Source organism: Calypte anna, chromosome 12 (assembly GCF_003957555.1).
Source record: "Calypte anna isolate BGI_N300 chromosome 12, bCalAnn1_v1.p, whole genome shotgun sequence".
NCBI classification, from domain to species: Eukaryota; Metazoa; Chordata; class Aves; order Apodiformes; family Trochilidae; genus Calypte; species Calypte anna.
In genome coordinates, this window is record NC_044258.1 from 14,191,732 (window position 1) to 14,207,845 (window position 16,114).

A 16,114-nucleotide genomic window follows, 5' to 3' on the forward strand; every position below is an offset into this window, starting at 1 on the left:
TTTGTGAGAAATGTCAGCCTCTGGACACACTGTCCTAATTCAGCTGCAAAAACAAATGTCAAAACAGTGAATTCAAGTTTTAAGCCAGCTCTGGTGGGCAAAATTCGGGTTGAAATGTTTCCTAGCTAAAATTACAGGCCCTCAAAACTTATGAAACAATTCCAATTGCACTGGTTAGAAGGTTTCATTCCTCTAACATGAAACAGTCAGCAGGCAGGGATTAGACTTGGTCTGTGTTGTAGCCCACCCACACATGTACACTTCTCTGATGTTTTACCTTCTATGTGAAGGGACAGGAATAGATGCTGAAAAACCAGGACCATGTATTACTATGTATTACTCAGCAAGTTTGACATACGTATATTCAGCTATTTGGCTTCAAATCTAATAGCTAAGGGAATTAAATGAAATTGGAAGGTTAGCACAAGTATTTTGCATATTTAAAGGGAATGCTGCAGAACAGGAGACACTCCAGGCCCAGGAAAGAAGAGAAAGTCTGATTGTGAAACCTGGGAATTCAGACAGTCCTGCAAAGACAGCTCAGAGTTCATTGCTTCCTCTGAAGCAGGAAGAGGGAGGTGTGGAGCTCATCACAGATTTGGTCTGGACATCAGCTACTGCCACAGGATGAACTGAGCTGCACTCCGCCCCTGCCAGCTTCTTCTTTTCTCACTGTAGCTAAAAATGACTTTCAAACACAGCTTGAGATAGAAAAGTAAATCACTGCCCTGCAGCTTAGGAAGAGCAAGACAGGGAGAACACCACAGCCTAATTTTCAGAGATGCTGCTGCAATTCAGCCATCATGAAGGTCAGTGTGAAACAGAGGGCTCGTGCCCAAGGAAACACCGACTGCAGCCAAGACCCAAGTTCAGAACTGCCCAACACTTACAGAAAATAGCTCCTGCATGACTCTTCCACAGTCATGGTTTAATCACAAAGTTACCCCAGATTCAGGCATCCTTCTACCTGTCTTGCTCAGCAGAGGAACTCACTGCTGGAGCCAGAGGTTCTCAGTTCCCATCCTGACTCCAGTGGAGTGGAAACACCAAGCCACGCAGTGTGTGTTATGCAAAAAATGTAAGCCTCTGTGTGTTATTTAAAGTGTTCTAGTCAGATGTTGTGCTTAACACCACTGTTATCTCCACAACCATTCTGCTTCAACACCTCTTCCTATCTTTGTTTCCTAAAAGCTTTTCCAGCTGCATCAATCCCTTTTGCTATCTCAAATCCTGTTGTACCACTGCTATCACATGAAGAATACACTTATCTCATACCTCCTGGGGTTATTATGTTAAAAAAAACAAAAATCCCTTTGGAAATCATCCTCCTTCTGCACAAACAAAATATTATTTCAGAAGTGAATGAACACAGTCCCAGTGATGTAATCATTATGCAATTACTGAGTATGATGTAACAGGAGGCCACAAAGCAAAGCACCTTCCTCCAGACTGTAAGAAAAGTTCAAGCAAATGTTTGGGGCTCTTGGCACCATTCTTGCTCATGCAAGGAGGACAATAACTCAGCTAACTCTTCTCACCCCCTGCCTCCTTGCACAGCCTCTGGAAAAGCAAAGGAAAACAAAGGCATTGATCACCCACACGTGCATAAGTTGAGCCCACACGGTGTTTCTGGGAATGTTATACATTTCAGTGCATCCAAGAAAATGTCAGACAGTGTTTGCCTTCTACTTAAAGCTTATTCGCAAACTGACTATATAAAATATTTTGTTCTTACAAATCAGGCATCAGAAGCTTCAATCAAATTATTAAGATTTAAGCTGCATTTCCAATTAACTCTGATGAGACAAGAGTCAGACCAACAGTGTGCCTCCACAGGGAGGCAAATAAGCACTGCTGAGGATGCCCCTGACTGAAATGCAATCTGGGCTGAAACAGGACAGAGTGATGGGCAAAAGTTACCATTTTTAGGTGTTATGGGCCCTATGAGTGTGCTCTGTGCTACAAGTATGGCTAAAGGCTGAGAGGTGTTTGCAAATCCATCCAAGAAGGGAGCTCACCACTGACTTCAGGACAGGCTGGCAAAGTAGAGGTGTTTACAGAAGATGGCTTGTCAAACAGACAGATGCAGCAAATAAAAAATTAAGAAAATGCAAAGTGGGGAGAGAGAATATGCAAGGAAATCCTGCAGAAGCATGTCCCTGACCTGCCTTTACACAAGCACAGCAGGAACTCATTCCTCCCCTTAGGCTGCCTGGCACCCACCCAGCACCCACCCAGGCTGCTGCCATATATACTATTCCTTGCTCTCCAGAAGTCTATGTTTTTAGTGCTGTAATGCTGGCAGGTACCTCTGGCTCTCCAAATGGTGTCTTCACACACTGGAGATGCTGCTGGTACAGAGAGCCTCAGAACAGACCAGGGGGTTATGGCACAGGAGAGTTTCCAAACCACAAAGGGCAATGCTCAGGACTTGACTTGCATGCCTAGCCTGGAGCAAGTAAGCACCCAGATGCTGTTGCTGCTTTGAAATATGCACTGTGTGAACACCAAGAGCTTTTGCAGTTACAAGAGGAAATAATTTGCTACTAAATTTTAGGAGGGAGTATCTGTTTCAGGGCTGATGCCTATACTTCATCATGAGAGATCAGGGGGAACCTCTCACAGGGAAAAAGGGACAGGTTACTAAATCACTGCTCATTGAATAACCTTCTCCACACTCCTGTGCTGGGAACTCCCTATACAACCTCTGCAAACAAGAGCATTTTTTTGGTTGACATTTTTGTTTTGGGTAAGGTTTACTTACACCCTATAATAGACTGGCTGCAAGTGATGGTTGGGACCTGCAGGAAGGTGTAGTGCTTAACAGCAATTTTGGCACATCACAGCACAATCAAAGTGAAGAGCAGCTGCTGGTACCCAGAGGGCTCCAGACATCCCTCTGATGTAGCCCACAGGCAGCACCCAAACAAGGGTCCTCACAGTAAAGGCTGCTGTTCTGCTGGGTGCTCACCATGGCCTTCCCCACAGCAACTAATGGGAGAAGAAGCAGCAGAAACCTGCCCCCAGCACCACAGGACAGGCTCCTACCCTACCATGCCAGCATCACAGCACCATAACCACCCATCCTGTACCCCAGGAAAACAGCAAATGGCTGAAGGGCTGCTGGACTCACAGCATCTGTGCTGGGTATAAAGGGCTTTCCCTTTTGCATAGCTAATCCTCCCTACCCAGGTATTAAAACCAGAGTAACTCCCGTGCTAATACTTGCTTTCAACAGAAATCGTCATTCTTTAAAAGCCTAAATTACAGGTTTGCTGCCTCTGAGTATTAGAAAAGACCCAGCATTAAGTCTTTCACTTCCAGAGTTAAAGCCAAGACCTGCTGCAGGAAACAGGTTGCTCCATGCAAAAGGGAAATTTTCAGGGAACAGACATAGGGTTCATGGTGTCAGCCAGAAAGTCTCACAGAAGCAGACATCATCCACAAAGCAAGACAGCCATGGTTAAATACTGTTTTCTGCACCTCTGGGAACCACAGACCAAAAGGGGATTGTACACACGCCCACCAAAAAACACTCCAGTCCCTTAGCTGAGCACAGGTGCAGGGAAGAGGAGAGACACAGGGCTTGAGTGGGTCCAACAAAACAGAACAACTGCAGACTCAGATCTCAACGCATCACTGAAAATATTATGGTTTTGATTTTAAAGAAGTCCTCCATCAGGGGATGGAGGTACAAAATCTGGTTTGTAAACATAATTTATGGGGACCGGTGCAGTCTTTGCTATTGCATTTTTTGCCATGAGGATACCTTACTCAGGGACATTTATTATCCTTTCCCCACTCTGCCATAAAGGTCTGAGATTAAAAAGAACAAATGCACTATAACTAAGCTCTTTACAGGAGAAAAAACTAGATCAAATATTATCTTCTATGCCTTGAAAAAAATTGGAAATATTTAGACAGAAGAGAGAGACAGAATTGGCCTTGAAAGTAGTAATTTGAGTAAGAAGTTGAACTGAATTACAGGGAAGAAACTGAGGTGTGCTCCTGCTCCAAAAACTTTCCACAGCATTACCTTACCCTCCCTATGACTCTGACATCCTTTATCCCACCTGTGATATTTATGTCTGATAGCAGGGGACAGTAATCTGGGTCACTGACAGCCAGGACAGCCACCAATAGCCCTCAGCAAGAGCTGCTGGAAAAGCAAGCAGCACTGTGGAGTCCCAGCTCTGTGCCTCTGGGGCTCTTTCTGGGAGAAAAAGAGGGGAAAAAGGTTTTATCTATGGAAATTCATAGTGCAAGATAACTACTCGGGGGGTGAAGTGGTTATGGGGGTTTGGGATGCTCTCTCCTTCCACCACAGACATGCTAGGGTAACAGAGGCTCCCTCTAATTAAGGAGAATGGGTGCAACCTCAAAATAAGAGTTTGCACAAGACATCCACCCCAGGTACTTCAGAGCTTCAAGTGCTAATAAGGTTATTGCAAGATGCTAGGATGTACTTCTGTCATTTAAATCTGTGACAGTGGAAAGCCAAGCAAGTCACAGCAAAATGGCCCACACAGGCACCATCCCAACTCCCAGACAGAAGAACAAAAATTTCCCATCTCATCAGTCGTATGGGAATTCAGGAAAGAAAACTATATGAAGTCCTTCTGCAGCATCTGCAGAAGACCCTAAGCAAACAGTCGTGACAAAACAAGCACAAACAAGAGGAGGAGGCCCAATTGGACAGAGAAAACAGTGTACAAATCTATTTATGACCCATAACCACTTTACTATTGGAAATACTCTTAAAACCAGCCTGGTCAGACCCAAAGTTTCCAGTTAGCAGCAGCAGGATTTCTTACCAGCAATCCCTTCCCCCTCATCCATTCCCACCCAGCCTGGAAGAAGGACCTTAGCTCTTACCTGACATGCATTGTAGAGAAGCTGATGCTCAAATTTCTTGATCCCCAAAATATTCTGGAACATCTCATAGAGCTGCTCCTTGCTGAGGATGAGCTCTGAGGCAGCACTCGCTGTCATCCTGGCCTGCTGCTTGCGGGGATCCTCCTCCCCACGGTAAATGGCATCAAACTTGGCCATCCAAGAGCTCAGAACTGTCTCCTTGCTGAGGCCATCAATCTCTGGCAGGCTCCTCACTCTCTTCTCAATGTGCTTCTTGAAGACCTCCCGGGAGTCGTTTGCTGAGCACCCCCCACTCTGCACCATCCTGGCCACACGGTCACTTTTCAGAAACACCTGCAAAAAAGGGGAGACTTCAAATGGTGTCACGGTTAAAAAAAAGATAAAATCTCACTTAAGTAGCTTAAAACGTGGCTTTAGCTAACTGGGCTGCCAGTTCACTTCTCAGCTCCTCACTCAGCAACCACATGTTGCCAGATGGACAGAGGCTTCAAGCTCTACCTTGGGAAGTGTAATGAAATCAGGTGAAGCTTCTGCTTTGCATCTGCTAAAATGGAACATTTTGATGCAATTACAACTTCACAAGATGTTGCAGTTGCACCTCACCAGATAGATAAATGCCCTTTGGGATGGCAAGATTATATTTTGCTTTATCAAATGTTTTAATAAGGAAGTTATTGCACAACTACATTCACCTAGCCAAATTCTGCCCTGCCAAAGGGAGCCCAGTCATCCCACTCAAGTCAGCAGCACTGCTTTGCACTTATCCTGGTGGCCAGGCCCCTGGGAAACCTCTGACCAGTGCAAGGACCAGTGCTTACATTAAGCTACTTCACCAGAGGAGATCTTTGCAGACTGTCCTGCTGTTATGATGGGAATGACATTTTATTAATGAATATAATGTTACCTTCAGCTAACATGTGTCTCCACTTCTCCCATAAACTCATCTTTCCAACCTGGGCAGCCACTACTGTTAAAATGCCCCAGGAAAAGACAAGAAAGAATGGGATGATCTTTGCAGTGTGATGGCTGAGCACCAAGGCAACTTGGATCATTCAAAGGCACATAGACAGTGACATGGCCAGAGGTGGAGAAAGCCAAATTCCTTCCTGCTGAACTAGCAGGAAGTTCTAGGCTGGTTTGGGAAGGCTGGAGGCTGCCTGGAAAAGCTCTGCAGAGGGAGCAGCCTGCAAGGTGCAGGACACTGACAGCAGGAAGGAGAGAGGGATGGAGAAGGTGTTCAATAAGGATTCTCTTCCCACTGCAAGAGCAGTAGAAGGGTCAAAACACAGCAGATCCCTGCAGAACAGGAGATGCCATGGGGGCAAAGCAGAGCTGAAAGGAGAGGGACAGGGGATATTGTGTTTGTTCTCCTCTTCCAAGCCCTGAACACAGGAAAGCAATCGATGTCCAGCAAAAACAGCTGGTTTATTAATGATGCTGAGAATGGATGAATGCAGCAGGCTGGGAAGAAGCTGTGCCAGAAGAGGGGTGTATCTGTCAGCTCTCAATAATTAAAGAGCTTGAGGATGACTTTAGGACATCATAGATTTTTTCAATACCACTTAACATCATGGTACACCATGTTCCCAAATGCTTGATGGCAGACATCTGCTGGTACTGGTCATGGGTTTTGCTCCAGGACCAGTCCAGAAACGCTGCTGAGGAAGAGCTGAGCTGCTTCCTTCAAACATCGCTGTGCTAGGGAGTGCTCCCTGCAAATGAAACAGGCAGGATGCCACCAGCAGCCTCTTCAGTCCACACTGGAACAATACCAGCAGATACTCTGCTTCCTTGCAGAGCTTAAATATCAGTGATAACTCCCTCACTGTGTGGGGGTGCTTTTAAGTAATAGGTGAGATCTATAAACATCCAAGCTCTCAATGCAGCCATGGAAGTCCCCAGTGAACTGACTGCTGGAAATGGTGGAAGGTCATGGTGAAGGTCTCTGCTGTGACATCCTTGGCTCCCACATCCCCTCTCCAATCACCCGCTCTGGGTCCCTTTGGAATGCAACAGTGCCAGTGACTTCTCACACCCACCAGCACCAGTGGCTGCTGTTATCTGTGGCCCTTGAGCCCACTGGAGTGGTGACAACACTGACAGCAGAGGGAACTGGCCCCCCCTGACCTCCCTCTCTTCCCCCAGCCCCCAATTTCTCCCCTGGGTGCGGAGGGAACGGAGGCTGCGGCTGGCAGGGAGCAGGCAGGCATCAGGCAGACACGAAGCAGCAGAAAGAGACTGTGAAATAGGAAGATAAAAAAAGAAAAAGAAAAAAAAAAGAGGTGTTCTGTCCTGCAGAGCAAGCTGCTTTCTTTAGAAAACACACCAGGCAAATCACCCAGCTGTTAAGACTACATAGCAGGACTGCCAGGAGTCAAGAACTGATGGAGCAAAACCCTGGCAAGGGTGCACACACCAGCACAGGCAGAGGGGAACCTGGACCTGCAAGTTGGGTCAGGCATCTCCTGGCACCTCCACGGATGCTGCTCCCAGGTCAGGCATGGTCCTGGCTCTGTCTGCCCACAGCAGAGTGGAAATGGTTCTAACCAAGCATTTCCCTCACACCTGCCAAAGCAGCTGCTGTGCACAGCGCTGGCTGACAGGGGAAGCTTTACTCATTAGAAGTAAAAGGAGGTGAGACAGGCTCTCCTGGAGTGTCTGTCAGAGCCTGCTGGGCCCATCTCACATATGTGGATCTGCAGCATTCCTGCAGGCTCAGCACTGCTTGGCAGATCAGCAGTGGAGGCTGCTCAGCTCACTCAATCTCTTAATTTGACAATCACACACTTACCCCTTGTCAGCAGACTTGACAGCTGAACGTGGCCATGCAAACACATCCATGGCATGAGCAAACACCCTCCTGGCCTACCATGTCATCTTTACCTTTCTTTCTTCATAAAAAAAAAAAAAATAGTTCCCCAGGGTCAGATCCTATTCTGCACTGATATTAAGTGAACCCCTTAGAAATGCCAGCTGTGTCCTGAGCAGAAAAGGCCAGCTGAGCAAAAAGCCAAGTTTTTGTATTATCCAAGCCATCATCCAGATTTATAAGTCATTACCTAAACGCCTGTTTCAAGACAGCATCTATCCAAGGGACAGTAAATTGCATAAAACTGAGATTTGCAGGAGCTGAGATAAGCAGGAGCTGCTGTGACTGCACCACAGCTGCACAGAGGGTGGGCACCTCTCTGCAGAGAGGAGGGGACGGAGCATCCTCAGCAGGGAGGGCAGCTCGGGCACTGAGAGGGGACAGAGGTTTCTTCAGTGAGGCTGTGTCTTGTGCCATCACAAATGGTGCCAAGGAAGACTCAGGCAGCCACCCTAAAGCAGCACAAAAGCTGTAAATACACAGCAGTGACTTGAAGGAAAACAGTTAAAAAAGAACAAAAATAGAGTTGTGCTACCGGAGACAGAGTGATCTATTTATGCTTTTTTTGTGGCCTACTTTAAGAGGACAGAGCCAGTGGAGTGTCCAGTTGAACTGAAGACATGGGGTCTGCAGACATCTCATGCTGATCAACTGTTCTGGGAATGTCTGAACACCTGGGGGAATTATACAGCACAGGATTTCTGGAGCTGGTCAGGACACACTTTCAGCCTGACCCACCAGTGAAAGACAGATGTATTTTGCCTGTTTTTAAGCAGTTCTTTTTCTCCTGCCCAACAGTCTTATCAGAACAGATTATGCTGCTCTTACATCCTAAAATGAAGCTCACGCCATCTTGAAAACCTTCTCTGAGAGCATCTGTTCAGAGAAGCTGTGATAAACTGATGATCCCTTGGCAATTTATTTTCTGATAAGAGATGTAAATTATTCTTAGCTTCCTTCCTGTACAGAGAATGATGGAGCAGTAACTACTCAGCCAGTTTAATAGAGTTAATCCAGAGATAATTTGTGCTTTCCTTACACAGAAGCAATTGCTGTCATTTTTTATAGAGTTAAAATTCTCTTCAGTTCTAGTATCTGATTTTTGTCCTCTCCTAAGATTTCACTTCCAAAAGATATTTTATATAGGTAATTCAAAATCTTCACCTTTTATGACAGAATAGCTCTAGGGAAAAGGAGAAATGGTTTGCAGAAAGGCTAGCAAAAAAAAAGAAAAAAAAAAAAAAGAAAAAAGCAACACTCCACAAAAATCACAAGCACTGACTTCTTTCAAAACCAGAGAAGTTTTTCTCCTTCCTTCTGAGAAAAGCTACGAAAGGCAGTGTTGAGGGCTGCATACAAAGAGGTGCAAAAACACAGCCTGCATAATTATTCTTTTGCACAATTATGAACAGTGCTTCTTGTTCTTTGGTTTCATCTAGTTTTGTAGATGTACATCCTCCTCCCCACCCCTTTCCTTTACAGCTCTTGTCACACCAAAGTGAAAAGACAAGACTCCTGCAGAAAACCCCAGGGTCAATTAAAGAAAATATGAAACCATCAGCAAGTACTGAACATTTTGCCCAGTTTTCTCTTGGTATTTGTCACAGACAGCAAGTGACATTTATTTTATATTGTGGCATCTTCCCTGTTTTAAAGGCATCAGGAAGATATTTTTCAGCTTAAAGGGGGATCTGCCCCACAGTCAAGCTCCAGGATCCACTGTGGAGTAGAGGTTCAAACCCTGAACCTGGGTAACTTTGTGATGAACCCAACATCAGAAGGAAGAAGCCTTCAACTTGCCTTTGTTTTGTGCTGCTTGATCAAGGACAATCTCTTAGTTCAGAATTTGACTCTGTCTGTGAATAGGGGTGAGCACAGGGCTTGTCTCTCCTTACCTCGTAGTAGCTCTGAACAGCGTTTATAAATGCTTCATCTGCCACAATCTGGGTTTCCCCATTGAGAAAGGCCTGGAAACGATCTTTGATTGTCTGGAGCTGCTGCTTACTGATCTGCAAAACATGTCAAAAGGAGAAAATTAGTCAAGAAAGGATTATGTACGAAGAAAAAACCCAGTAATTCTTCTGGAACATCTTATTGGGGTGCATGTTATGTGATGTGCACTTCTGCTCTGGGAACAGCAGTGACAGATGAGGAAGCAGCCATGGTTGGGTACACACACACATAGAGATGAACTATTCACCCTGGCAAGTTCATTTAAGCATCCTGAGCACCTAAAACCAACCTGAACATCATTTATTTCCAAACAACTCTGCTGCCACAAAGTGTGCACAACACTTCTACCACTTCAGGTATACCCAAGTCAAAAGCAAGCTGCTGAGTGCATGCTTGGAAGGGACTGTTCCAGTGCAATCTCTCCCCCATGTAGTTTTTTGTCCCCTGAGAAGAGGTCTCATCTCCACCCAGGAAGCCTTGAGAACCATCTGTTGAACGTGGCACTCAACAGTGCTCCAAAACTTTGGTCTTTCTTCATTTGTTGATTTATTCTTTTTTCCCTTACTCATTTCTTCTGGCTTGTCACATCCAACACACCATCCAGGACCCATGTGCTAGGAGAATTTACTGCCATTTAATATCAAAGAAATCATTCAACAACAAACTTGTTGTCCTTATCCAAGCAAGGACTTTCTCTGCTGTCTCCTTGCTGCTCAAAACAGTTCCCATCCAGCACACAGCTGGTGTAACTTACGAGACAGTTCTAGTTCTGGCACAGTTACATCAGTAGAAAGTTTACAAGGGTTTGCTCCAGCCTTGCAAGATAAGATGCCATTATTCTGCCATTTCATCTGCCAGTTTAAGAACAGATCCAGCTACAAACCACCCTCTTCAGCTCAGAGTGCAAAGTCAGAGCAGGCTCACATACCAGGTACCAGCAGTGCCAGTACAACATCTTAAGATGCAGATAACACTCACACTGAAGGGCTGCAGGCATGTAACTGTAATTGTGCTTGGTTTACCACATGGTTACTCCTTGTTTGAGGATAAGAATTATTCTGAATCAAAGAGAAGTAGAAAACAAGATGTATATATGACAACTTTAAATCTAACAGGAAAAGAAAGCAATAGGACTTAGGACAACTATTTACCAAAATAGTTGGTACGCTTAGGACCAAAAGGGTTTTTTTTTCTCACTTGTATGCCAGCAGGAGAAAGGAGCCCATTAGAATGAAAGAATAAAATTAATGGCTCTAAGTATCCAAATGTCTTTGAATAAAGTATCAAAAAACTACAGAGCTCCAAACAACTAGAGCATAATGAAGCCTGGTGAACACAACTAGTGATGAAAAGCAGAAGAGGGACCACTTGGAAAATGCAACAATAAATATCAACTAGATCTAGATGGTGCACCATGCAGGGTGTTTAGGGACTGTGGTAACGAACATCATCAGTGTTGGTAATTAATTCTGCAATGTCATGCTGAGGAGGGTTAGTGAGCAACAACAACTTGATGTGATAATCTGGGATTAGTTTATCCTGATACTTATGGAGAGGTGTTCATCAAAGTGACATAAAGCAAGACTCAACATACTCTGCTTCAGAAAACATGGAACAGCTTTTGCCATCTCTACAGGTGCTGGAAAGATGGGTTACCCCCAGCACAGCAACTCACACTTCACAGGGTCAGACACATGCTACAAGGCTCAGCATCACAGGGCTGGAGCAAGGACTGTCCCTCTAACCTGACCCACCACAACCTTGGTCACCATCTGGAATGAGCCAGGTGGAAAAGCACTCCCAAAAGCTTCTGGCTTTAAGACTGGCAGGGTCTAATTTTTTGGCTATAAGAGTCCATTTGTCATGTTAGGCAACTAAGGCAGTGGTGGCATTTGCCAACAGCACCCTAGACATTACGAGCCTTTGGCTAATACACACAGCATCAGCCATAAAAGAAGCTCCAAAATTATCTGAGCTGATACAATTGAAAAGAAAACGGGGTCAGTGGTAAGAGGAGTCAGAGACAATGTAGTGATAAAGTGGGAGACACCTGTGGGAAGGTGCTATTGAGCTTTGATTAAGTATTTAATTATCTGGAAGACAAAAAAAGCAGGATGACCACTAAATATCTTGATGATTTTGTATTAGTGACCACTGTGATCCTCAGACAGAAGTGATGAAGCAACAAAGGCTGTAAGAAACCAAGAAAATAACAGGAAAACTACAGGTAACATTGAAATCAGGCTGTTGAGTGAAAGACATACTAAGAGCACAGATCCTCTGAGCTACAATGCATGGTGCTCCTTGCAGTTCCTACAAACTTCCAATATACAGCTCATACATGGGCTCCTGGGAGCTGTGGATATGAATCATCATATTCACATCCACCCCAAGCTCCATGCAAGTATTTTCCCCACCCAGGGAAAAGAGGATCCTCTCTGATCACACAGGGCCTGCATCACAGCACAGTCCTCAGCTGATGAGACCCTTGGTCTTCCATTCCTGCCAGACAGCAAAGCAGCACTGGTATATCAACCTGTGCCACTGTGACAGACCTTATCAAGAAAACAGTCAATCTGAGCCAAAATTAAACGGCTTTCATATTAAATTTAGCTTCTGCTGCACAGCAGCAGATGCCTGGTTCAGAGACTCGGCAACAGCAAGGGACTGGAGGGGACCAGACCTGGGATGACAAAATCTGTCCAGCGTGCTCCACTGCCTGCTTTATGCCTCTTCCCCTCCCCATCAGGCACCAAGGGCATCACCACCAAATCCCAAAGCACTCTGGATGGGGGCAGGAGGTGGCAGTCCCAACCCCAGTGTCAAAGCCTTTCAGCAAAGACAAATGATGCCAAAAACCCATCCCCAGGCATAAAAGAGCACATGCCCTGACCACTCACCTGAAGCTTCACTGCTTCAAAGGCAAGGCTGTCATTTTATCAGCTAGAGATACACATAAAGCAAGCCAGCGGCTTCTGAAGATCCAGTCAGGCCACTAAGAGGCCAATACAAAACACTTCCCACTTAGTTACCTTCCATCCTATGCTTACAAATAGCGGAAAAAAGCAGAATTACTTCCCCTTGGAAGCACAGCAGCTCAATATCACATCCCCTGCACCAGCAGGGTGGGAGGTGAAGGCCTGCTGGGTTGCAATCCCAGTGCTGTGAGCCTGGGGGTGGGGGGCAGAGCCTTGCAGCCCCCAGTTCAAATACAAATCCAGGTGCCAGCACGCAAGAGAGAAGCAGGAATACAGCAGATAGAAGATGCTTACGCTATTTATCTTCCCACACTTTTCCAACCCCCAATGCTTTTCCCCACAGCCAGGTTCAGTGTGCATCAGCCACGAAGAAAATGACAGCCACTTCTGCATCTGGCAGGGACTCCACAACACCCTGCCTGCTTACAGTGCTTCTGGACCCAAGCAAAGTCTCTCAAGTTCATGTGGTTGGTGTGTTTCTGCAGCAGAGTGTTCCAGAGCCTTTATCTGTCTGAAGCATGTGAGTACTTGAGTTGCCAGATACAAAGTTGCATATTAAAAATATAATTAATTGAGTCAGTGATGATGAACTGGCACAGGCATCAGGCAGGGCACCCGTGGAGCTTTGGGCTGGCATCCTGAGTTAATTTCACAGCTTTTTATAAGAAGCTTGGCAGAGGTCGTTTCCATAACTGACTAAATCACCAGTGACTACATCTGGGCACCCAAATGCTTCCTACCTTCTTGGCCTAACTTTTTTGTGGTTTTTCTGGTTTAAGAGAAACTGCAAGCTCAGCTCTATTTAGTGGTCTCAGAAAAAAGGGGGAACAATCTCTGGATAATGCCATGTCCCCACCATGATCCCAGAGGCAATTTCTTGAATTTGCTTGATGCAGATCTCAGCAAACAGCACATCAGCCTCCTCAGGATAAACACTCACCAGTGGTTCTCTTGCTACATGTTATTTTTGCACATATTCCATTGGACTCAGAGACAAACACAAACCCAAATGCATGGAGCCCTGGCACCTTCTCCAGAGCTACTCCAGCCAGAGAAAAGCTGGAAAAGCTGGCACTACCCCTGCACATCGTCTCCAGCCTCCTTCGCCCACACCAGGGGAGCAGCAGCACTGCAAAGAGGAGCTGCTTGCTGGGGAAAAGGTCCCTGAAAAAAAGTAAAACATGGCAATGTGCCTCATTAAACCATCCTCTCAAAAATGCTTCGCTGTGTCTGAGCATCCAGTGGTAAGTACAGCCCTACAGCTCAGGGTCTACAGGTTGCTGGATTTGGGGTTTGTATTCTCCGCTGTATCATGGGTGGGCTAAAAGAGGAGTCTCAGATTTTTGAGTCTCATGTTTTGAAATTCAAAGACCTAGAGCAACTTCTGCAGATTTAAACTCCTTTAAAGTGAACTTTCAAATCTGCATGTGTGAAAAAAAAAATCAAAATGACTTGCACTCACAGGACAGTTGTCTTTTCAAACTTAGCATGATGCATATTACAGTACTAGATGTCCAAGAGCCACAGATGACATGCTTTGAAACCAAGCAGAAAGGAGAGTTTCATAAAAATTTCCAAATTCTTGTACAATGTTGCAGTGAGGGTGGCCCAGCACTGAGACAGGGCCCAAAGAGACTGGGGCATCTCCAGTCTTACAAATGTTCACAACTTGACTGCATGAATATGACCTGGTTTGGGAGGGAGCCCTGCTTTGAGTAGGGGATGCGAGACAGAGACCTCTGGAAGTCCCCGCAGCCTGTATTATGAAATGGCAGTACTGTATTCCAAGGAGAAGGTGCAAGGAGAGGTCATCCTAGGTTGTAGATTGCCAGATATGTTAGGTCTAACCACTGATTTATCAGTGGCAGCCTACAGAATAAGCCATCCACAGCTGTACATGTACTCAAACCAGCTAATAAAGCCATATCCATCAATGTGACAGCTGCTGGAACAGCAGCCAGATTTGAACTCTGTAGAAGGACACTTTCAAATAAAATACACCCCCTTTATTGGCATGCTTGAACACCTCTGGTCGAGGACTGGGAATTCTAGCATGCTGGTGCCTCATGGTGCCCACTGCATCCCACTGGAAAGGTCCCCAGCAGGGATGTGAGGAGGCACCCTGGTGCTGCAGGTTGGTCCCTGATGGCTCTGCCCATCAGCGTCACCTGTGTCTCACAGGAATTGGTTCAGCTGAGGATTGCAGGTAATTCCCAGGAGAAGCACCTCTACCTTTTGTCTAGAGAGACCAACCTACAGCACATGACAGGAAGGAGGAATATTTAACTGCTCCCCGTGCTGCTGTTCTGGGCTTGGTTTTGTAACATCTAATAAATATTTTATTACTCCTCAGCACTCGGTGAAAAAAAAGGAAAAAGCTAAAGGAAACTGAACAAGCATCCCTCATCATCACTGCTCCACAGGCAGAAAACCAGCCACAACAGGAACAATGTGGAAGGGAGGGGGATGGGAGGGGGAGGCCAGAGGTCCTGGCAATGGGCAGGAGACTGGAATAAAACCTCTTCGGTTATTTTGCACTGGGGAAAGGCATCAGGTCCTCCCTGCACCGATGCTGTTTTCATTCCAATAGGAGAGAGGACCACAGGAGGGGGGACTCACATCCCCAGCATTTGGGGACTTAACTGCAAACTCTCCTGGGCAGACACAGCTGCTTTTCACTGTTAGCCTCAGTGACCAGTGCTGACTGTCAGTCTCGGGGAACTCTTACCAGCTTCCTAACAGTGTATTTTCTGTTTGAAACAGAGAATGTAAATACTTGTTACCAGAAAGCACTCCTTGTATTATGGTTCCTGATAGCCACTGTACATGTACACCCACTAGAGGGATAACTGAGTTGCACATCCTTTTTCCTTACAGCCTGACCCTCCATGGATCCCTGTGCACTGTGATTTACCACTGTTTATACAATTCCCTCCTCATGGGTGCTCGATTTATTGCCTCTCCCCTCTGTCCATGATTTCCTGGCCCAGGTGCAACCACACTGTCTGCCCCTCTCCAACCATGCTCGTACTCTGTGGGTGGCAAACAAAAGCACCAGTCACATCCCCAGCCACCAACCCTGGTGCCATCTTCTCCTCTCTCAGAAGAGGTACCCAATGGATTTGCTGCAGAGAAAACAACTGTGCCATCACTGTGCCTGGGAGCACAGAGCAGCCAAGGGCACACACAACCCCTTCTGTCTGCAGCAGCTCGTGCCCTGTCTACTCAGACCACCTGAGATGTTGGGGATGGGTCAGAGCACTGGGGACCCTCCAAGGAGCAACAGTCCCAGGTATCAGGCTGGGCTCAGGCACAAGCAATGCAAACAGCCCCTGCATCCTTGCACACCAGCCCAGCACTGATTTACAGCTCAGAGACTGAACCAACCTCTCCCTCAAGCAGCCCAGCAATACAAAATTAATATTTCCTGACATAATAG

General features: G+C 46.0%; 1 protein-coding gene across 5 annotated transcripts in view; it reads right to left on the reverse strand.

Annotated features, from left to right (window-relative positions):
- CADPS (calcium dependent secretion activator) overlaps positions 1-16,114 on the reverse strand; it is a 203,624-nt gene that overhangs the window by 154,655 nt on the left and 32,855 nt on the right. For all 5 annotated transcript variants that reach the window (XM_030458293.1, XM_030458292.1, XM_030458289.1 and 2 more), the window contains exons 2-3: positions 9,640-9,753; positions 4,876-5,208 (exon numbers count right to left, since the gene is read on the reverse strand). In XM_030458293.1, coding sequence (XP_030314153.1) covers positions 4,876-5,208; positions 9,640-9,753 — 447 coding nt within the window. The remainder of the gene's footprint in view (positions 1-4,875; positions 5,209-9,639; positions 9,754-16,114) is intronic.